This window comes from Nicotiana tabacum, chromosome 15 (assembly GCF_000715075.1).
Source record: "Nicotiana tabacum cultivar K326 chromosome 15, ASM71507v2, whole genome shotgun sequence".
NCBI classification, from domain to species: Eukaryota; Viridiplantae; Streptophyta; class Magnoliopsida; order Solanales; family Solanaceae; genus Nicotiana; species Nicotiana tabacum.
The window spans coordinates 13,254,731-13,278,050 of record NC_134094.1 but is presented as its reverse complement, the minus strand read 5'-3'; the positions used below and the strand labels follow the sequence as shown (position 1 = coordinate 13,278,050).

General features: G+C 35.8%; 2 protein-coding genes across 7 annotated transcripts; one reads left to right on the top strand and one right to left on the bottom strand.

Moving 5' to 3' along the window:
- The first annotated feature begins 1,794 nt into the window (after positions 1–1,794).
- Positions 1,795–9,823, top strand: LOC107818786 (protein ENHANCED DISEASE RESISTANCE 2-like). Of its 2 annotated transcripts, none has more exons than XM_016644836.2 (23): positions 1,795–2,005; positions 2,604–2,807; positions 3,686–3,760; positions 3,888–3,941; positions 4,135–4,200; positions 4,329–4,423; positions 4,634–4,701; positions 4,777–4,866; positions 5,022–5,062; positions 5,170–5,270; positions 5,542–5,637; positions 5,719–5,783; positions 5,878–5,949; positions 6,058–6,213; positions 6,722–6,942; positions 7,137–7,176; positions 7,255–7,409; positions 7,503–7,604; positions 7,709–7,753; positions 7,843–7,983; positions 8,837–8,932; positions 9,162–9,263; positions 9,400–9,823. In XM_016644836.2, the coding sequence occupies exons 2-23, from the start codon at positions 2,670–2,672 to the stop codon at positions 9,508–9,510; spliced, it is 2,130 nt and encodes a 709-aa protein (XP_016500322.1). In that variant the 5' UTR covers positions 1,795–2,005; positions 2,604–2,669; the 3' UTR covers positions 9,511–9,823. The 2 variants fall into 2 exon arrangements, with proteins under 2 accessions (XP_016500322.1, XP_016500321.1); XM_016644835.2 differs by having other exon boundaries at positions 4,771–4,866.
- Positions 9,824–11,371: 1,548 nt separating this feature from the next.
- Positions 11,372–22,339, bottom strand: LOC107818784 (DNA (cytosine-5)-methyltransferase CMT2). Of its 5 annotated transcripts, none has more exons than XR_012699140.1 (15): positions 21,627–22,339; positions 21,060–21,545; positions 20,852–20,941; positions 20,423–20,457; positions 20,202–20,304; positions 17,563–17,629; positions 17,133–17,462; positions 16,130–16,198; positions 15,922–16,011; positions 15,735–15,822; positions 13,642–13,763; positions 13,470–13,571; positions 13,308–13,351; positions 12,319–13,208; positions 11,372–11,761 (listed from the first exon to the last, which is right to left on the bottom strand). XR_012699140.1 is itself a non-coding variant. In XM_075230590.1 (15 exons), the coding sequence occupies exons 7-15, from the start codon at positions 17,448–17,450 to the stop codon at positions 11,736–11,738; spliced, it is 963 nt and encodes a 320-aa protein (XP_075086691.1). In that variant the 5' UTR covers positions 17,451–17,462; positions 17,563–17,629; positions 20,202–20,304; positions 20,423–20,457; positions 20,852–20,941; positions 21,060–21,545; positions 21,623–22,339; the 3' UTR covers positions 11,372–11,735. The 5 variants fall into 5 exon arrangements, 4 of the variants coding, with proteins under 4 accessions (XP_075086691.1, XP_075086693.1, XP_075086690.1 ...); XM_075230590.1 differs by having other exon boundaries at positions 12,319–12,422; positions 21,623–22,339; XM_075230592.1 differs by having other exon boundaries at positions 12,319–12,422; positions 20,388–20,457.
- Positions 22,340–23,320: the final 981 nt, after the last annotated feature.

Sequence of the window (23,320 nt, the reverse complement as noted above, 5' to 3'; positions counted from 1 at the left end):
TTCTAATGATATGGTTTACCGTCAAATGATGTGGTGCAGTGGATGAGACTCTACTTTCCTTGATCAGATGTCTCAGTTTCGAGCCCCGAGTATGGAAAAATCTTTGGTAGGGAACGGTTCCCCCTAAATAATGCCCTACGCGACGAATCCGGATATAATCAGGCTCCAATGCGGGTACCAGACATGGGTGAGTAACCAAAACAAAAAAAATTGGTACATAAGGTCTTTATCTCAAAATTGGTCACTTTCAGGGTAGGGGTAAGATAAGGTCTGCATACACACTACCCTCTCCAAACCCCACGTGTGAGATTTCACTAAGTTGTATCAAAATTGGTGACAATTTTAAGTTTCAACTCATTCGTTTCGCAACGGAACAAAAAAAAAAAAACCAAAAAACAAAAAGGATAATATAAGCAGAGCTCCACATATATACTATTCCATCCGTCATATTTTATGTGACAGATTAGGAGTAGGAACGTCAAACTATTTAAATTTCGGTGTGAATTTGAATAAAGAATATTTAAGTTTTTTGAAATAAAATTTACACATTTAGAAACTAAAAGTACTATAAATCACAATTCAATTCAAAATATTCAAAAGCAGGGGCATATCTAGCCTTATAATATAGGATTCATCTAAACCAGATACTTTTGCTGCGTACTATAATTTATGTACAAACATTCATCAGAAGTGTAACAAATAGCTGATATGAAACTATGACTTTAAAAATATTATGGGCTAAATGCTAAAAAAAGCTTAAAGATTGAGCCCATAAATTTTAAATTCCGTATTCCCCTCTGTTCAAAAAGAATATAAAAAATTATAGTCAAGGAAAACCTAACTCTTCCAATAGGTACTGTGTCATATAAAGTGGGACACAAGAAATACTAGTGTACTGAAATTTGGAAGAAACCCAAGAAAATTAACTTTAGTCAGATTTTTAATTTAGAAAAAGACTTTTGAAAATAAAAAATAAATGAAGGACAAACGAACTAGTTTTGAATCTGGTGGACACAGTTCTTTTGTTATTATTCACCGACCATTTTCCCGGTATTTTAATGGTACAAATTATATGATCCTCTCTTTTCTATCTTTAATTCATCCCAACTTAAATCGATTCTTACAATGTTTGTTTAGAATAATCTTTCTTAATTCTTTGAGTGCCGTTGTAGATATTTTTCAAGCTATTTTGATAAGTAACTATTAAAATTTGTCCTTAACATTGAATGACTCTTGAAACATAGTAGTTACTACAGTATTATTTGTTTCAATTTATATTTAGAACTAAACGTGCTAAGAGAAACTCTATAAGTAGAAAAATACTCTAATGGGCAAACTCAATCAGGTAAAAAGTGTTAATTCAATTACCGTTAACAATCTCTAATCAGATGCCTCGGTTGAAAAAGTTTTTCAAAACTAATAATAACACAATAGATATTAAACAAATTGGTTAGATATTAAAAATAATTAAAATTGATTATAACTTCTTTAGATTTCGATGAATCATAAGAGTAGAAAAAAAAAAAAATTAAGGCCTCACTTTTTATTTTCGCCTTAGGCTGCATTTTATGTCGAGCTGCCCATGAACCCCAGAAAAAAAAATTTCACCGAATTTTTTTCAATTTAAAAATGGACTTTTGGACAATAAAAAATAAATAAAAGACAACGAACTAGTTTTGAATCTGGTGGCGAGAGTTCCTTTCTTATTATTCACCGACCATTTTCCCGGTATTTTAATGGTACAAATTATACGACCCTCTCTTTCTACGGTTCTAACTTCTATACACCTTTCACTTGAAGCCACTCTCACCCTTTTACCCTTGCACCTCCTCCTTCTCTACCTATACATACATATATTCATCACATTACACTGTTATATTATATTAACACATGCATGTTATTTGTAACGAGGACATGCATGCGAAGATCGAGTTTTCTTTTGTTGGCGTTTATGTTATTGAAAAGATGGTTGAATAGTCGCGTTGTGTTCGTCAAGTTGGTAGAAGTAAGTATTGAACTCTGAGTTTTGTACAAAATTCAAGTTTTCTGTTAGTTATTTGACTCTGTACGGAGTTTTTCTTTAAGGAAAAGATGTTTGAAACTTGTGATGTTACAAGCTTAAAGGGTAAAAAGTTTTGTGGGGTCATAATATTTTGTGGTTAAAAGTTTCTTATTAAGGGTAAAATAGGTAAAATGGAAAGTTTAAAGTTAAATTGTTTCCAAATATATAGATATGTCATTCTTTTTGGAACAGACTAATAAGGAAAATGCGTCACATAAGTTGAAACGGAGGGAGTAAAATTTTTAATTTGTATGTTAATATTGGATGGTGTGGATGGAGAGAAACAAGAAAGCTTTTGAAGCGCAAGAGCTTAATTTTGTACATTTGAAGAATTAATAGCCTCATTTTCTTAATGTCCTTTAATTTGGTGCACTCGCAAGGTTACTATTTGCATAGAAGATTGAATGTCTTTCGTATAGAATTATATTTTCTTGCGGATTTTCTACTTTTTTGTATACCTCTTGTATACGGGAGTTTTCCTAGTGTCAATAGAATTACACTTTATTTGATCAGAAAAACATGTATGTTCATATTGATGCAGTATACTTGGTGAATTGAGAGGATCAGCAACATATATTAAAGACGTAGACGGAAAAAGGTAGGAGCAATGTCGAAGGTGGTGCATGAGGGATGGATGGTGAGGTATGGGAGGAGGAAGATAGGAAAATCTTTCCTTCATATGCGATATTTCGTTCTCGAGACTCGTTTGTTGGCCTACTACAAGACGAAGCCTCAGGGCAATGCTGTGAGTTTTCCTGAATTTTAACTCTTTTTTAATCACCGTCAAGCTTACATTCTAGTAGTGCCGGTGGCCAGGATTTTCATTAAGGGGAGTCTAAATATAAAGAAACAAACTCACCAAGAAGTTAAAGGGTGTGTCATTATATAGTATATATACATATTTTTAAAAAAATTACCGAGCTATACAGTGTAATTTTCCGGCGAAGGGGTGTCGGTTGACACCCCTTTGGTGCATGTGGCTCCGCCACAGTCGGCGGCAGTCTCTCACAAGTGCGAGTTCAATTCTTACTATCCCCCTTCCCCAATCACCCAATGAAATAGATAAATGAAGAAATTACTACTCCATAGAAAAGCTTTGAAAATTCTTTCTTTTTCTAGCACATGATTTTATGTGACTTTCAATTTGGACATGGTAATATGTGATGTTAACTCCTAATTCATTTGACACTTCTTTTTGTTTTTGTCTGAAAAAGATTGATACATTTTTATATTGACGCGACTTGTTTTAGTTCCCATGGCATAAAAAGCAAGTAGTGTTCTAGGGTACTTTTGATTTTATCTACATTTCTTTTTGTGACAAAGTTCTTCATTTTTTTCCCTTTAAACTTTGTGTTCAATCAGACGCCGCCAATAACTTGGAAAGGAGGGAGTATGTGACTTTTGAAGTCAACTCTTGACCTTTGGATTAGGAGAACAAAAATAGAAATTGCAATAATACAGTATTGATGTACTTCATGTATATCATCTTAGCTTAGTGTTGGATTTGAAATGGGCAAGAAACAGTCATTTGGTACTCTTGTTTGTCATTGTGTAAGACTGATGATATATTGGTTAGTTTTCTGAAGTCCTTGAATTTCTGATGTTACCATATATAATTGTTAGGCTCCAATCAAGACACTTCAAATTGATGGTAATTTTCGCGTGGAGGACCGAGGCTTAAAGACTCATCATGGACAAGTGAGTTGTTCTAACTGTTGTTTGTATTTGTTATTCTATGATCAGTAAGTAGTATTTTTCTTTAGAGTATTAGTTTTTATTTTGTTATGTTGAGGAAATTGATGGTATATACTCTTGCCTTTTGCAGATGGTTTATGTCTTATCTGTTTATAACATGAAAGAGAAGTATGATCAAATCACGGTGCGCGATCTTCTTTTTGCTTAACCACCAAGATGTGTATTCTCAAGTTCTCAGATGCATTCTTTTCTTATTGCTTAGACTAGAATTGCCTTAATATTTTTTGCTTATGGTTATGGACTACAATTGGCTAACTACTCTGAGTTTCTGTGTTGTGGGAGAAAATTTACTCATGTTAATCGAAACGTGCTTCCAGATGGCAGCTTTCAACATTCAGGACTCACTTAGTTGGAAAGAAAAAATCGAGTCTGTGATTGATCAGGTTGTTTTCTTGTCTGTTAAATATCTCCGTTGTTATTTTCTTCTTCCAACATATGTATATATATTTCGGTCACCATCTCCTCGTGCCTAGATACAAATGGAGGTAATAACATGTTAACTGCAATGCAGCATCAAGAGGCACAAGGTGGTAATCGTAGCAAGTACAATGAATTTAAATCAGGGACGGACAGTACAGGGAGGACCGCTTCAGATCATGAAAGTCCGTAAGTATTGTGTTTTTCTACTAAAAATGCAGAAAAATATTGCATACTTAGGAAGCAGGGGGAGTGACACATAAGAAGGATTGTGCTTGCCGTCGTCAACAACGGCTATTACATATATAGTCTAAGTTTCATAGTGCAAATGGAGGAAATGTTTTGTAATAGGTACAAGCATTTGACTTCACAAATTGTAATGCTTTTCCTGTTTTGTAGGTTTAGTGCTGCTGATGATGAAGAAGATTCTCAACCAAACTTGATGCGCGGAACAACAATGGGAAATGGTTGGTAAATTTGCCTTGTGCTTATTTGCTGTCTACATGTTTCAAGCTGTACTTATTGTGTCATTTTAGTGGCAGGTCCTCCTGAATCTGTGGTTGACTGGACAAAGGAATCAGAGTCAGATTTAGCAAACCCGAAATATAGGCGCTTACTTTACTGCCAAAACGGTCAGTCCAATTTTTTTTATTCCATTATTTTCCCATTAAACATGTGTTCTCTACCATGTTTGAGCCAGTTTTTTTGGATTTTAAGTTGTTGAATATGCATTGCGGATATTTTCCCGGACTTTTGACAATATATCTCTACTAACGGGTGGCTGCAGGGCTTCGCATTTTTGAGGAGCTTCTCAATGTTGATTTACTAGTATGAGCTCATTCCTATGTTCTTTTCTGGCATAAGTTTTGCCTAATTTAAAACAAGTAGGGTGTTTTAGGGTATTTGTATGATAAATTTTCTTGATCTTCTTGTAGCCAAAGGGCTGTAGTAGAGCTATGAAGGCAGTTGGCGTCGTGGAGGCTACTTGTGAAGAAATATTTGAGCTTGTAATGAGCATGGACGCAACACGTTTTGAGTAAGTTTTGTCCACTTTAGCGCATTTACAGGCGGAGCTACGATTTGAAGCTTATGGGTTCAGAATTCTATCCCTTTTAAGTTACTAGGTTCTAAATTAGTAATAATTTTTACGTTTTAAAAGAATTTTGTAAGACAAATATAAAGTTTGAAACTAAAGTTACTTGGTTGGGCCGAGCTCATATCTTCAAGGCTAGCTCCGCCTTTACTTTTCCATCACAATCAGCACTTATAGTCTGATTGCATGGGAAACTTTCATTGTGGCTTAACAGGTGGGATTGTAGCTTCCAATATGGTAGTTTAGTTGAGGAGGTAGATGGACACACAGCAATACTCTATCACAGACTTCAACTCGACTGGTTCCCAAGGTAATTTTCTTTGTTGTAAATGCCTAAATATGAGTGAGTTTGTTAGGTGATTTAGGTTGTGTGTCATTGTATGCAATGCAGGTTTATTTGGCCTCGGGATCTTTGTTATGTACGTTATTGGCGTCGAAATGATGATGGCAGTTATGGTAAGTATAAACCACAGATTCCTGTTGACTTCTGTCACTTTATCTTTGCTCTTTGTATATTTACAATTACTTGGTTTATCATATCATTGTGCAGTTGTGTTATTTCGTTCTCGGGAGCATAAGAATTGTGGTCCATTACCCGGATATGTTCGAGCTCACATTGAAAGTAACTTCTATTTTCCTTTATGGCTATACTGATGCATTTAAAATCCGTAAATTTTCATGCTATTATTGCAATAGGTTCGTATAACTAGCCGATCTTTTATGTTCACAGGTGGCGGATTCAATATTTCACCCCTAAAACCGCGTAATGGCAGGCCGAGAACTCAAGTGCAGCATCTTATGCAGATAGATCTGAAAGGGTGGGGTGTAGGCTTCATCGCATCATTTCAGCAACATTGTCTGTTTCAGATGTTAAATAGTGTTGCTGGTACGCTTTTATATTCAACTTTAAACTTCCAATCGTATCCTTAATGACATCATTTTTACAGTCACGGAAACGTCATGACTTGTTTAACACCATAGTTTTCAAAAGACTTGTCTTCTTTCTTAAGCAATAGGTCATATTTTTGTGCCCTTATGAGTCGTTTGGTATGATGGATAAGCAGAAATAGTCTTGGGGTAAAAATTTAGTATTGCCTTATCCCTTGTTTGATTACTAATCCTGGGATAAGTTATTCGAGGATTAAAAATAGTAGCGGGATAACTTATATCTGCCAGATAAAACAGTAATCCCAGTAACTTATACCTGCCAGAGGGTGGAATAGTAATCCCAGTAAAATTGACAATCTCAAGATTAATACCAAACGGCATAACTAATCACACCATAACTAATCCCAAAACCAAACGGCCCCTTAGTGACTTGAATTTCCAACATAATGTTGTCTTTCACAATCAAAGCTCAATGTGTAACTTACGTTTAAATAATCCTACGATAGGACTCCGTGAATACTTTTCTCAAACTGATGAGAGGGCTGCTGCTCCAAGAATTCCAGTTATGGTTAATATGACCTCACCATCTATCTCTTCCAAGAAGAGCCAAAAACAGTCTCATCATCGTACTCCATCTTTAGACCAAATACGCGCTGCAAATAGAAATGCATCGATGATGGATGAGTACTCTGATGAAGACGAAGATTTTCAAGGCACTGATCAAGAGGTATGAACTATATATATACTTTAGCATATTATTTTCAGTAGGTTACTTTACCATTAGGTTAGGCTGTCTACCTTTGAGGTGCGGCCTTTCCTCGGACCCTGCGTCAACGCGGAATGCCTTTTGGACCGGGCTGCCCTTTTTTAGCATATTATTTTCAGTGTCGCCTTCTGAGCATGTGCTTGGACTCCTTGTAGGTATCATCACCCGGGCTTGACCAAGACACGATTAAAACTGGTAGGTGTTTGAACATAGCTTTATTTGTAATTGATGTTTCGCGAATTCTTTACTGAAAATCTTTTTGTACTTATGAAGCACTTGAAGAAGAACCTCTGGACCAAATTGATTTGTCCACTTTTTCGGGTAATCTTCGACGAGATGAGAATGACAATGGTCGCGACTGCTGGACAATATCGGATGGAAAGAATTTCAGACTTCGTGGCAAGAATTTTTGCAGTGACAAAACAAAGGTCCTTATCTCTTGTTTCCCTTATAAGTTGTTGGTTTTAGGTTGATGGTCTCTTTCATTTGCTCTAATATCACTTTGCAAATTATCTATAAAGGTTCCAGCTGGTAAACCTCTCATGGATCTCGTCGCTGTTGACTGGTTCAAAGATACTAAACGAATGGACCATGTCGCTAGACGCACTGGTTGTGCAGCACAAGTAATACATTTGAGTAGTTTCAAGGGAATGTCAACATATTTAGCAGGCGTTTGGACAATATTTTGTTGAAGTTTAAAGGGTGTCCATGTTTCTATTTTTGCTAGGTTGCTACAGAAAAAGGACTCTTTTCTTTGGTTATAAATTTGCAAGTAAGTGATTTCTCCCCTGCTTTCATTTTTTGATTCAATGTTTCAAGTCCTACAGAAAGAAATAAATAGACAACATTTCTTCTCTGAAGGTACCTGGATCAACACACTACAGCATGATTTTCTATTTTGTCATGAAAAAGTTAATACCTGGTTCGCTATTGCAACGGTTTGTTGATGGAGATGATGAGTTCCGGAATAGTAGAATGAAGCTAATCCCATCAGTGCCAAAGGTATCTTTATATTTCTTTAAACTATCTGGAAGAATACCTTCTATTTGTAGAATGTTAATTAGATGACAGTAGTATTATGGACAAACACCAAATAACAACAACAATAACATACTGTGTAATCCCATAAGTGGGGCCTGAGGAAGTTAGTATGTTCGCAGACCTCACCCCTATCTTGTGAAGATACATAGGTTGTTTCCATAGATCCTCGGCTCAAGGAAAGCAAAAACAAAATTCAGTTGGTTCCATTATACTAGCTATATGTTGTGAATTAACAACAAATCCTATGTATGGCGGCAAGATGGTATCTTGAGTAGTTACATTTCCAAAAATTCGAGTTCCTTTTGGATCCTTCTTGATTAATATAACAACAGCAGCATTATTATCACTATCGTATTATCATCCCATAGTCATGTTATTGGCAGCTCGGTGTCATAACAAGTTTGATCTAGTTCATTCATGTCGCCAAAGACCGAGCCAGAATTTGAAGTTTATGAGTTCCGCCACCAAACTCATAGTTCGTCGTCATTACTGGGTTCGTAATTAAATGTTTATACCTATTTAATGGATTTCCTAACACAAATACATGATCTAACACAAAAGCTACTTGGTTCATCCGAACCCATACCTAATACTCTAGCTCTGCCCCTGCATGTCACCTCTTATATTCTGTTGAAAAAGATGAATAAGCTGAGATTTGTGGGTAATGTTTGAGAGGTTTAGTTTTCTTTTATATAGATGTTAAAGTTTTCATCTGATTAATCCTAACCATCTGCTATACGCGTCGTCCATCTTCTTCTGCTTTCTTGGCTATTTGAATTTGTGTAGAAATTTACTGTTATCATGCATCTTGCAGGGATCGTGGATTGTGCGTCAGAGTGTTGGAAGTTCCCCTTGTTTACTGGGGAAAGCAGTTGATTGCAACTATATACGCGGTCCCAAGTATTTGGAGGTGAAGACTCATATCCATTTTCCTTTTGAGCATAGCACATAGAGACACAATACAAACAACAACTACTAAGTCTCAATCCCGAGCAAGTAGGGGTCAGTTATATGAATCCCCACTGTCACAGTCACTCCATTTAAGCCTGTCTCTGTCCAATATCATAAAACTTCAGTTTCTCCGACACTAAAAGTTATGATGTCGGATTTGATTTCATATGTTGCTTGCATTCTTGCAGATTGATGTTGATGTTGGTTCTTCTACTGTGGCAAATGGAGTAATGGGGCTTGTCATTGGCGTAATCACGACACTAGTAGTTGACATGGCTTTTGTTGTACAGGTAAGTGGATAGAGTAATTACGACATGTTATCTTTTAGCTGATCTAATAGTATAAAGATTCTTATAAATTTTCAGTGTATAGTTAAACTCTTGTATGTTGCCACAATCATTGACGTCTTTGGAAATTTTCTGTTAGGGCAACACCCCTGATGAGTTGCCGGAGCCGCTTATAGGCGCGGCACGTGTTTGTCATATAGAACTGTCATCTGCTGTTGTACCAAAGCTGGAGTCTGATACATCGACATAATAAGTCATATCATGACTGTTTACCAATTTTGCGGAAGGTGATTTTTGAAGATATGTATAATTTACTTGCATGCATTTCATTCATAATTTTTTCATTTCTTTACTCTCATTTGAGTATTCTTTAAGCTCTGAGAAAATTATATGGAGCCAAGTTTTGTATAGTAAATGTAAAGGGTGGTATTTATAAGGTCTTTTCTGATAAAAGCTATAATTCTTTCTCTTCCTTTTGTGTATTGATTCGGGTTTGATAACCTGAAGTTCGTGGATTGACCTCACTTGTGGAATTATACTGTGTTTGTTGTTGTTGTTGTTATTGTTGTTCGTAGATTGTCATTGCTTGAAAAAGTTTCAAAGGATCCTACAACAATCATTTTTCATTAGGTTAAGACAAAAAATCGCCATATCTTTGGAGCTCCTTAGCGGAATGGTAAGAGTTGCCTATGTATGACCAAGATGTCACAGGTTCAGGTTCACGCCCTAGAAAGAGTCTCTTGTATAAATGCAAGATAAAACTGCGTACAATAGACCTAGTGTGGTCCGGTCCTTCTCGGCTTGCTTAGCCTAGTTACCTTGCAGAATAACTATGGGAAAATTTCACATTAAGAACAACTGGACTCCCTACTTTTCAATTTTATAGCCCATATTTCAATTTACAACAAACAACCCAAAAATAATAGGCTAAGATTTAACATCCAACTCCAATAGGTTCTCGAAATTACTATTTAATTTTTAAAAAAGATTGCTCAAATTTTTAAGTTAATTTTCGAATTAGTAACTGTGACTCAAATATTAGTTCAACAAACTAAATCCATTTGGGTGGTGAAAATTAGATTTTTAACAAGCTTATATATGTGGGTTTAAATTCCGAATTTGATTTTGTGAGAAAGTTGAAATGAGTGTTATTTAGACTTGTTAGAAATAGTATAAGGAGGTTGTATATAAAATTTGAAGTCATTTAATGGAGATTTGGACTGGTTTTGAACAAGAATTGCAAATGAAAATCGTGGAAGAAATTCGTCTATGAACGCTTGTATAAAGGTGTATAATAGTGTATAAAATGTGTTTATACACTCAAATACACTATTATACAAGATTATACATAATTATACAAAAAAATGACTTCGTCTTCTCCCTTGCGTCTTTTCTGAAATTTAGCTCAAATCTTGCTCAAATCTACTCCAAATCACTTCAAATTTAAATGTTAAACTCCTTTTGATATTTTCAATCAATTGGAACACCACCCAATCCAAACAACTAACAATCTCAAAAAATCCTATTTTCGAAAGCAAACCTTTGAATGGCCTTCAATGGTGGACTTCTACTCTTCAATTTTCTTACATTGCAACCAGGTGACACAGGGGGAGAAACAGAAAATACACGGCCCCTTGAAGCATATGTAGAAGATGTGAGAAGAAGAAATAGTGAAAGCAATGGTTGTGAGTACACAATGTTAATTCCATAGCTTTTAGAAGAAATAGTTGTACAAACACATGTTTTGAATTTGCTAGTGCTTTAAAAATATGTACAATATGAGCTAAGTTGGGTAAAACTTAAAAATATGGGTTATTTTTTGTTATGGTGTGAAGTCACGTGTATTTTCTTGTAATTCTTGCAATAGCTATATCTTTACATTTCATTGATTGTTGTAGCTACCTTTTAATCTTTACTGAAACCAAACATAATCTGTAACCAGAAAATTTTGTATGGGGCAAATGGACCTTGAATATCAAGCTTTCTACAATAATAGTAATTTTAAGACTTCATATATATATATTTATATGTATTCGAGAAATTTGGGATAAGCGATAACTACAACTGCAAATACCAAAAATGAGCTGATTATAAAAAGGAGAAGTTATAAAGATCAGAAAACAGGATGATATAAAGAGGTTTTGGTAGTTCATTGATCAATAATCAGTCAATCAACTAAGAGTCTAATCCCAATCCCAATCTAGTTGGGACCAGCTATTTGTATTCATTCCGATGAACGACGGTTCAAATTACAAGTAATAGGAATGGTGTACTCATGGATCAATAGTAGCTCTGAATTGGCGAATGAAGAAAGAATGTGATGAATGTGCACTCAATTTTGCAAGACAACAATGTCATCAATTGGAGGCTTTAAGAATGAGAAATTTGGTGGCAATTTAATAAGAGGCTCATTTCCAGTTAGCCTCTGGAAGGCAAGTCCAAGTGCATACCCGAGCGCTCGCCCAACAGGAACTGCTACAGCATTCCCAACTTGGCAATATCTACACCAAATGAAAAACACGATGAAGAAATACTTGTAAAAGGTATAAGATATAAGGAATAACTTGAGTAGTTTGACTCATATGATCATGTGAATGACATCAAACCAAAATATGTTGGGAGGAATCAATTGCTAATGGTTAACTCTTTACCACTTCTTCATTTTTAATGGTAAATATTGTTAACTCTTTACCACTTTTGAGATGTACACATAAGAGAAGATCTTGGCTGCAATTACTTCAATAAGATCCAATAAATTACAACAGTGACTAAGTTCATTCCACAATTTAATGTTAGTGCATTAACAATTTAGTAATAATTCGCAACACCCCTTCCACGTAGCTACTTTTCCCATTTGAACATCATTCTCTTGTATTTTGGTCTTGTCGAAAGGAGAAAGATTATGCAACACAACTCAAAAAATTGGTTTCAAATATAATAAAAAACACAGAGATATTTCTCTCATAGAGACGAACACTGCATTTATATATGTTTTCTTTTCATTGCCTTAAGATCTTTAATTAGTAAAGATAATTACTTTCATCAGAAAACAAGATACCTTTCCTTGGGAGTGCCAGAAAACCTATAGAAATCTGGAAAACCTTGCAATCTTGCATACTCTCGTATAGTAAGAACACGATCCTGCTCTGGGTGTAAGACCGCCTGAAAAATATTGAAAGCTCAGAAAAGCCTACAAGTTCTATATTGCATATTTTATTGTAAGAATAACACCTAGACTAAGGGTAAATTTTACAGTAATCCGACCAACTATGTTGTACGGGGCTGAGTGTTGGCCAGTCAAGAACTCCCATGTGCAGAAGATGAGAGTATGAGATGAGGATGTTGAAATGGATGATTGGTTTTACCAGGAGAGATAAGATTAGGAATGAAATTATTCAGGACAAAGTGGGAGTGGCCTCCGTGGAGGACAAGATGCGGGAGACGAGGCTAAGATGGTTCAGGCATGTTAAGAGGAGAAGGGCTTGAGAAGAGATCGAGGTAAGCCAAAGAAGTACTGGGGATACATGATTAGGCAAGACATGGCGCTGCTCCACCTTACTAAAGACATGACCCTTCATATTCTTAGATTTATATTACATTATGTTGTTTAGTTCGCCTCAGTTATCGTATTTCCTTGTTACTAATTGGTACTAATTCTTTTTCTCCTCTTTTTCTTCTCTCTTCCTTTTCTGCTTTTTCCCCTTCCTCTTCTTCTTCTTCTCCTCCTCCCTCTTTTTCTTGTTCTTCTTCTTCTTCTCACCTTCTATGAGCCGAGGGTCTATTAGAAACAGCCTCTCTACCTTCACTAGGTAGATGTAAGGTTTGTACACACACTACCCTCCCCAGTTTTTTGTTGTTGTAATAACACCACAAAGTACATGGGCACGATGATTAGGAAACGTCACTAAAGTAGCTATTGTTTCATCCCACCACAATCTTGCATATGGCCTACAAATTCAACAAGGATTTAGTATATATATTGGATATTATCAATTAAAGGGAGATATAAGAGCAAGCATAACAAGCTTCTAAGGAAACTTGCATTACCTTTTAGATTTTCCATGTTCAAAATTGAAGGCACAATCAGGAACCTACATTTCACAAGAATGATTCATATTAGCATGAATGACACGTTATTACGATAACTTACAAAATTCATCATAATAAAGTCAGTACTTTTTAACAGAACAATAGTAACAAATAGCCTACCATGGGCTTTCCATTTGGTAGCACCTTTGGATCTTCTGTATCACGACGAGCCACATTATCCTTTCCCACAATTACACCAGGGAGGTCCCTGAAGTTTTCTCCCTACAATGGAAATATGTTAAGGGGCAAACATCTGAAAAACTTATTTTCAGTAACACAACCACCGTCAAACCTTTTTATGTGGGACGAGACAAACTCGTAAGTAATCGTCTTCTGCTAATTGGCAAGGCCGATGATCAGACAAAACAGGATCTTTGGTTTCCGTATCTCTAGTTGATGAACACCCCACTATCTCTGAAGGAGTAAGAAGGAACCATTTCCACATGTAAAGGATAAGCATTCAGCTCATAGACACTAGCATGAATAAATTATGAACCTGAATTCATTCCATAATTTTAAGTATTAGACTAAAATTTGAGAAACTATATTATGAAATCTACTAACAACAATGGTTACATAGTATTTTTTAATACTATCAGAGAAACAAACATCTTGAAGCCAAAGTGTCAGATAAACTGGGAGAGAGGGAACATCAGTTTATTTGTTCGAAGTTTTTGAGTAAGTCTTTTCATGCCTAGTGAAGAGGTCAAAGGATGAAAAAAAAGGCAAGTAGACCATGTACCATCTTATGGTATAATTCGTTGGACGTTCATATATTCTTCATTTTAACAACTGTTAATCAATTCTCTTAGTTTCGGATGACGGTTACTTGAACATAACTCTCTATCATACACCATGAGATATTTGGAATGTGAACCAGGAAGCATTTCAACTTTTTCATAGAAATGACACCAAGTAGCCACTATAAAGTGTTGCTATTTAGGAATTATCCGGTGCGTCCTGAATTTCAATTTTTCAGTTCAATTTTTCGGGACAAAAGTGTTCTGGATTGTCCTGAAGTTTGGATTTTTAGTTTAAAATTTCAGGACAAAAAAAGTGTTGGCTAATCTCTAAATAGCATTCCTGAGAATGGCTATCTCTGCACTTGCCCCTCAAATTTCAGCTCAACATTCCTTGAGAAATATGTAGCGAAAATCAAATTCCTCATATCATACTAGAGTATGGTGTTAGCATTAAGATTTTGGCATGCAAAGTAGCAAATTTTACTAATGTGTGCAGTGTACCTAAAGCACCATTGTTACACCGTAAAATGTAGATAATATGATTATCCAAGTATTTAAGCAATTGTAATACCATTGATCATCTTATATTCACTTAAACAACTTTAAGAAGTCACCCTTTTTAACAAGATAGAAAATTAGAGTACTAAGAAACTCATATTGGACACCACCCCATAAATTGCGAGGGCCATAAAGCTAATATGTTGTTAGTTTGTGTGTGTTCTAAATCGACAACTGCTTTAGATACTAAAATTTGATGCTAAATTTTTCAACTTTTAAAATCTTACCGTACCCACATTGCATATTCACATCATGTGCCCAAAGCCTTAATATTTAATTCTCTTTATACCATTCCTTAAGTCTTTGTTCTAACAGCTTGAATCATTTCCTCACGCTTCCAACCAAAAGTAGCCACCCCCAGTCTTCAAATCACTCATCAGAGTAATGTTAATTTAAAATGCTGAGTCTTAACATTGCATATTCACATCATGTGCCCAAAGCCTTAATATTTAATTCTCTCTAGACCATTCCGTAAGTCTTTGTTCTAACAGTTTGAATCATTTCCTCACACTTCCAACCAAAATTAGCCACCCCCAGTTTTCAAATTACTCATCAGAGGAATGTTAATTTAAAATGCTGAGTCTTTGACAGAAAGAGCAATATACATACACAAAACACACAAATAAGAAGAAATTGATTTAGAAGCCAATACAATCAAATAAAAGTTCTTAGAAAAATATTAGAGAGCAAGTAATATGAAGAACAACAGCCATTCAAATTAGTTGCAGCAAGTTAACATATCCCATATGTTGAACTTTAAATTTCTTGTACATGATTCTTCTTCCTTCGCATTTCTCAGGTAATAAAGGCCTCTATCCGTTAGGTGGTACGAGTCGTTATTACCAAGGCGTGTATTAGAACTTGTTTCTTAAGGTACGCAAAATCAGCTCGGTCTTGTTACTGATAGGAACAGTTTTCTCTTAACCAAAGTAAACATTTGTCACTCTATTTTTAGAATTTTCAGACCAGATCACAAGATTGCAATTGTTGCATTTGATTAGAAATCAATGCAAACAGAATAGCAAGAGAAAATAGCCCGAGTCCAATAAAAAAGGCTTTAGCACTAATGTTTGAGAGAAATTACCATGTTTAGGTAATCTTATGTATTTCTGGAACTCCGATTCCGCGGGCATCTCATATGGCATTTCTTCACGAGTTTCATGCCATGTAACCTATAAAAGAGTACATCTATTATTCCAGTAAAAAGATATTTATAAATAGATACATCTATTAAAATGAAAAAGGATCTCTAATAAACACAACAATCATACAGCTGGAAGATCAGATATAGCATCACGAAGAACAAGGGCTTCCTCAAGGTCACCGCGTGGTTGTCCTTCATCATAAGCAACAGTATTCCGCTGCAAGAAGGAAATCAAATGTAATAAATGCAGCATCAATATGAAAAGCCCGACTTACAGAAAGTAGAAAGAATGACACAAGTTCTCAGGTAATATAGGCAGTAAATGTAAAGGATACCTCAAATTCAGGTGAGGGCCAATATTTAACAATCATGTCATGCGAAGGAAGTGGAAATGGGGGCAATTTCTGAACAAGAGAAAGAATAGTTGAGATTACTTGAACATCGCATAGATGTAATCACCAACTATGGCCCAGTATATCAACATGAATTGAGAATTTTCTACCAAATCCAGTGTAAGATCTTTACTGTTCTTTTAGAGAAGAAATAACCTTTCCTTTAGAAATAACTATTCCTTTTATTCAGGGGCGGACCCACGTAGGTTCAAGGGGGTTCAATTGAACCCGCTTCGTAAATATTTTTTACAATTTTTATGTGGAAATTATTTTTCGAAGAAACAAACCGGTAAAAAAATACAGCAGTTGAACCCCCTCAATCAAAGTTGTGCCGTGGTCAGATGGTTCAAGCGGGGTCAACTCACCGAATGGTCGCGTGTTCGAACCCAAACTTCAGCACGTTTAGGTGTTTTTTCACTTTTACAAAATGCAGGCAGCTAATCTGGCCCTGCATCTCTATTTTCACATGCACTAAACTAGAAAATTTCATGTTTTCTCGTTATACATTTTATCTTCGTCTTCCCATAGTTTTGAAATTTCTATATGAAATTATTAATGTAACTTAGATCTTTTTTTTTTTGGGTTAACAGTTAGTGCAAGTCAAATTAAAAATAATAAATAAATAGATTTTAGTATTTTAATATAGATCAAACTTATGTTTGTTACAGTAAAATTTGTAAAAAAATTGAGTTCAATAAATTATTAAATTGTAAAGGTAGAAAAATATTTTGTTTAGGTTTTGTTAGAACCAAAATAAAGAGCACTAGGTAAACTTTGTTGTTTGTTAACTCAATTTCGCTTTTATTGCCGATTATTTTTTAGGACTTCTGTATATGTTTGAACCCGCTTGTATAAGAATCTGGGTTTGCCACTGCTTTTTTTCAGTAATTCTGATGACAGCAGGCTAATGTACCATTTTTTTAATATGTTTACTGAATATACTCACCTCACTCGGAAGTGCACCCCAAAAGAACACTCGCAATCGAAATTGTGGGAGACCATAACAACCAGCTGCCATAGTTCCCAATCTTGCTTGGTATCTCATATGTACCAAACGACTTAAAGCACATCTTCCAAGAGATGCTTTATCAAACCTCAATATGTCAGCCACATTTTCCATCAACACATATTTAGGCCGTAAGAATTCCACGACATCCATAAAAATAATAATTTGACGGTTTTTCTCATCAGACAATGGGTCGTCAACATTTCTGTGGCGATTGTATCCACTAATGCCCTGGCAAGGAGGACCCCCACATATCATATCAATATCACCCTGCAAATATAATTAATCAGGACGGGAAATTAAACAGGGATAATGATTCCAGTGCCATTTAGTGGTAATCATTGCAAATGCAATTGAGGAAGTAACTTACTGGTAGAGGCAAAATTTTCAATTGTTTCCCCCTTCTAACAAATTCTTTTATGCTGTCTTGGCAATTTCTGAGAAAAAAATAAGTGAATTGCACATGAAATTGAGGATGTGATGAAAATGCATAACAAAATGTTAAGATCTTCTGAATTTTCTTAACCTCAGAAACTCCTTTGTTTTCTTATTTCAACTTCTGGGAACATTCAGTGTGAAAATCAATTGGTCTGTTTCTTTATATTTCAAGCTGATAGTACTTCTAAGATTCTTCCAAAACCAAATATGATAAAGGAGAGTGTTAAGAGCTTGGATATTCAGAAAGAGAAACAGTGCTTCTAAATTAACTAACAAAATTTTTCGAGCAGCCAAAAAAGAAAGATACTAGTAAAGTATGGAAGAAACAATATTTAGCAAGAAACAATATTAAACAATATTGTTTAACAACATATAACATCATAGAACACAATAATACCAAGTTATTTCTGGTGACATCTGGCTTCTCAATCTAACTATGTTGCAGGAATCTCCTTTCGCCTTATACAGATAGAGGATCAGAGAAGTTGAATCATTAAGTGACAAACTCGTGTTAGTGAGCAGCAGCAAGGACTGCTAGAATATGAACTTCAAATGAGGAACTTACTTGCGGAAATAGCATACACCCAATGTCATGTATGTTATCTTAGCATGACAAAGACAAAACATACGAATTTCCTCGGAGGACCGGTATGAATTCTCAAGTAACATAATGATGCTCCAGTATCTCATACCAGAAATTCACCGTGGTCATGGTGAAGCTTCAAAGAAATGAGGAAAGGGGCAGAGTACCACAGCAGTTGCTGTAGTCCCGCTGAGGTCACAGAGGACGTGTAAAAGGAGAGGGAGACCAACCACCACAGCGGCGGTGAAGAATCAAAATGAGGATCACCGCGGTCACAGTGGGCTTCGCGTAATACAAAAAAATTTAAGAGCTTTTGTGTCTACTTGCTATGTTTTGCACTGTACTACAAAAATCGAGCCCTTAAACGTTTTGGCCATTGAAAAACAAGACTATAATTCAAAGAGCTATTCTAGACGAGATTTAGAGACCAACTTCAAGAGATCTCTAAGATTTAAGGTATGACCTAACTCTAAATTCATGATTCCGCTTGAATTTCATTATGGATGCTGAAAATTTAATAAAATAAATAAATGTGTGCTTTCTCTGACAGCTTAAGATTCTTTGATGAGATGGTCATACAATTCAATATCGCTGCAGGCAAGCAAAGATACTGGGTTCAAGTTTTACCGGACCAATAATTTTTACGTGTTTGGCCCATAAAAGAATAAGACAAACCCACACGTGAGGTGACTTGTTGAAGACGTAATGAAATGAATAAAAGTGTGCTCTCTCTAAATCTGATATGTTCGCACAATTCAACAATGGGTTAATGGAAACCGTGTTTGCCATCCAAGTTCAAGATTGAGATATTGGATGAAAACTAATGATTAGGGTTCTAGCACGTATTTGAAACCCAATAGGTTGTATACCACATTTCTAGGTTTTTATCCCTAGGTGTTGGAGAATTTATTAGCATTGGTTGGAGTAGAGTCCTCGAAGAAACTATAGGCAAAGAGTTGGAGATAAATTAAAATAATAAATTATTTTTAATAAATTATTTGATTTTATGCATAGTTTATGAAAGTTTTGATGATTCAAGCTTTTCTTCATAATGGTGGTACCCCAGCCAGCTTGCATGAACCTCGACTAATTCGCGCAGGTACTTGCTACCTCCCACCATTACAGGTACCGGGTAACCATGTCCACCAAGGCTTAGCCATATTGGAAGAGATAATCGAGTGTTTTTGTTTTCACTGGAGTTTGAACTAGAGACCTCATGATTCTCTACCCACCCTTTGGTGCTTGATGATTCAAGCTTTTACAAGTACCTTGTGTGTGTTTTACAAGTTATGCATGTATGGGACAAGTTCCAAGTTCATCAGTATTCTTACTATTGCCCCATCACATGTTAAAGATTAGGCATGTCACCTTCTAATCTACCCAGCACTTCAGAAGTCTACTATAACTGTTTAAAGTAATTTTTTTGTAATAAAGATATAGATTATTCTTCAAAGACTTGTATCATTTCATGTCAAATAGTTCAGGCACAAATATAAAGAAATAGAAAGATTCCAACCTCCAGTGTAAGGAACTACTGCAAGTACTTTTTATCATCAGCTTTCTAAAGATATTGAGCATGCCTAATGTTGTCAAAGTGGTTACAAAGAAAGCTTTGATGTTGTCGTAAACATAAACAGGAAAACACATGTCTCCACTCGAATAGGTTTTACTTTTAGATGAGATAGTTACACAATTCAATATAGTGGCAGAGTAGGCAAAAGTTCTAGAACAAGTCTCATTGTCACCCATAGAAAAAATATTTTCATGTGCTTAGCCAAAAAAAAAAAAAAGAATAGGCTCATATGTGAAGGGCCATGTTTCAAACTTTAAAACAAACAAATAGAAGTGTTCCTTCTCCGACGGTTTAAGCTTATAGATTGTCATAGAATTCAACCAATTCTTATCAGCACCACCATAATCTAAAATATAGGTTACGATGAATATCTCGCAAAAGGAAGAAGATATATGGAGAGATAGCTAATAACTACCTTCACATATGCACAATCTCCGATATTGAAAGTGAAACCAGCAACCTTAGCTTGAGCATAATGGCATTCCACATTGAATATGATTTCATCTTCTTCACCAGCGCTACAATAATGAGAAAACATAACGTTAAGGAGTGAAAACGTGCTACAAGACCAAAAAAAGGTAGAAAAGGGCAACATTTTTACCACCGGAAAGGACAAGTTCATATAGTATCACTCACTTTAATTTCCAGCCTTGACGCTTCGTTTTTCGACCCTGCAATTGCCAATGTACATGTATATTCAGAAAGAGTAAAGTTTAATGACATGTTGCCAGACAAAGAACTAAGTTATTGCTTAGATATCCAAAATAGTTCAGCTAAATCACTGAGAACACAACGCAATAAATTATATTGGCAAATAAATAATAGTTAGCTTATAGGAGATTATAGAAGGTTCCGGTAATTATTCAGCTCCTTTGGCAAGTCCTAGAGCCAACTACTTATGCATCCTATAAAATCTTATCCATTGCACTGAAATTTCTACGCACGTCCTTCCTATAAAGAACCAGGATTGAGAAGTGTACATCTATTATTCCAGTAAAAAGATATTTCTAAATAGATACATCTATTAAAATGAAAAAGGATCTCTAATAAACACAACAATCATACAGCTGGAAGATCAGATATAGCATCACGAAGAACAAGGGCTTCCTCAAGGTCACCGTGTGGTTGTCCTTCATCATAAGCAACAGTATTCCGCTGCAAGAAGGAAATCAAATGTAATAAATGCAGCATCAATATGAAAAGCCCGGCTTACAGAAAGTAGAAAGAATGACACAAGTTCTCAGGTAATAAAGGCAGTAAATGTAAAGGATACCTCAAATTCAGGTGAGGGGCAATATTTAACAATCACGTCATGCGAAGGAAGTGGAAATGGGGGCAATTTCTGAACAAGAGAAAGAATAATTGAGATTACTTGAACATCGCATAGATGTAATCACCAACTATGGCCCAGTATATCAACATGAATTGAGAATTTTCTATCAAATCCAGTCCTTTGAGGTATGAATTCGTCGGAAACAATACGGATGAAAGCAAACTGATGTATCCATTCAATTCAATTTACAGTATAGTACGAAGAAACATCACTTCAATTCAATAAAGCTGAGAAAACAGAAATGAACAATAGCAGGCGTCCTACTAAACAAGTGCCTTCAATTCAATGGAGTATCCCTACTTAGACTCTATCTAATAACCTAAGCTGTCCAAACAAAATTAAAACCAAAATTATTAGGGAATAGCAATGTCATCCGAAGTCTTCTTCAGCAACTGTCTATCCAAGATGAATGTCATGACCGGCGACCTAAGACAAACAATATCAGTTAGCAAAGAACGGGAGGAAAAAAAATAGCAAAGCAGTGACAATAGGAAACAAGATACCTACTAACATATCATTTGAATGGCCACTATGCAGCTAGCAATTGTAGACACCATAGATCGGAAAATGGAGTCAGCCCCAAAATTCTTGTATTTGACTAAGGCAATTCAGCCAACAAGATAAGCCTGCTTTTGTCTACAAATTCGAATTCTCCCAAAAGTGCAGAACATCTCACCCGGCCAATACTTAAAGCAAGAATGAATCCAATTGCATCTATAACGATCACAATATACAACAAAAAATTTAGTCTTGCACGTCAAGATCTTTGAGGTAAACAAGAATCCCACGCCCCCATTTATACTAAAAAGGAATAGTATAACACCGACAACAAATTTGATCACATCATCCAGTTTCTTTCTGAGTTTTCTGTCGTCTTCTCGCATATCTTTGCATGTGTCCTTCAAAATTTGGAAAGTCGCTTTATCTTGGGACGTCTCTATGTAATCTTGCAGATTTCTAGGTGACGCCACATCTCGAGAAGCAATATCGGCCGGTAGTCCAAGATTTAGATGGGCAGGGGATGACCATGGAAGTATCGACGGAGTTTGAGAATTGTACCCGAGAAAAGGATTCTGCTGTTGACGAGCACGACGGGTTGACAGCCTTGGGCTATGAGGGCGGCTGAAAAAATTTGCGATTCTGTGCCAGGTGTGGCTGAGACGTTGACTGAGAGAGCGATTGCGTTGATTAGGACTCATTGTTGAGAGATTAGGTTCCGCGGACATTTAGGAAGTTGAGTAAGATTAATATAGAGAAATAATATTAAAAAAATGTATTATAACGGTGGATATTGTTCCGCTTCTATTATTATTATTACAGGGGTCCTTAACCGGGACGATCCGGTTTACTTTCTTATAGGGGCCAGTTCGAATTTGATCCGTTAATCAAAATATGTTGATCCGATCTGGACCCGTAACTTGTAACCCCTTAATCCGGACCCTATTGGGCCGAATTTAATTTAATTAAAAAAGTTTAAAACTAATAAATGATAATAATTTCAAACTTTATACATATATACGAACTTAAAATTACTACATGTCCTGGAAGCCAATTGGAATAAAAATGAAAGAAAAACCATACTTTATTAACATTAAAACTTAAGAAATATATGGAATTCGAATATTTCTATAACTAATAGTCTAAAATATATAGAATTCGCCTATTTCGACAAGACGCCTCATAGTGTGTGGTACTATATTCTTTATTCAATGTTTGAATTCAATTTTTTACCACTTGTCTAAATATATATGTGAGCTGGTCTGCGCTGGTTGACCCGTGGATCAGCTACCGGTTCGGGTCCGGTCCGGTTCAGTGGGTCAAAATATTATTGCTCGGCCCAACCCTTTAAATTAATGAGTTGGTTCGATTAGGATTTTGTGGGTCATAGGCCGGTTAAAGGGTCAATTTTAATAGGTTATGTGGGCTGGTGCGTGGGTCGACCGGCCCATTTGACATGTCTAATTATTATACAACAACAACAACATACCCAGTAAAATGTCACTAGTGGGGTCTGGGGAGGGTAGGATGTACGCAGAACTTACCCCTACCCCGGAAGGTTAGAGAGGTTTTTCCGGGAGACCCTTGGCTCAACAGAAGTGTCAATAAAATCAGAAAAGAAACGAAGGAAGGAAAAGATCTGTAACAACAAAATAAGCAAAAGAAGTAATAATATCATCTTAAGAGACACCAAATAAGTGAAA

Excerpts from the sequence above, each read along its gene's own strand:
- LOC107818786 (XM_016644835.2), top strand. The coding sequence starts at position 2,670 with ATGTCGAAGGTGGTGCATGAGGGATGGATGGTGAGGTATGGGAGGAGG. Across the intron at positions 5,784-5,877 it reads AAATGATGATGGCAGTTATG|TTGTGTTATTTCGTTCTCGG; the intron begins GTAAGTATAAAC and ends ATCATTGTGCAG. Across the intron at positions 7,984-8,836 it reads TAATCCCATCAGTGCCAAAG|GGATCGTGGATTGTGCGTCA; the intron begins GTATCTTTATAT and ends TGCATCTTGCAG.
- LOC107818784 (XM_075230590.1), bottom strand. The coding sequence starts at position 17,450 with ATGATATGTGGGGGTCCTCCTTGCCAGGGCATTAGTGGATACAATCGC. Across the intron at positions 15,823-15,921 it reads CTATATCTGATCTTCCAGCT|GTTACATGGCATGAAACTCG; the intron begins GTATGATTGTTG and ends ACTCTTTTATAG. Across the intron at positions 13,352-13,469 it reads TACCAAATGGAAAGCCCATG|GTTCCTGATTGTGCCTTCAA; the intron begins GTAGGCTATTTG and ends TGTGAAATGTAG.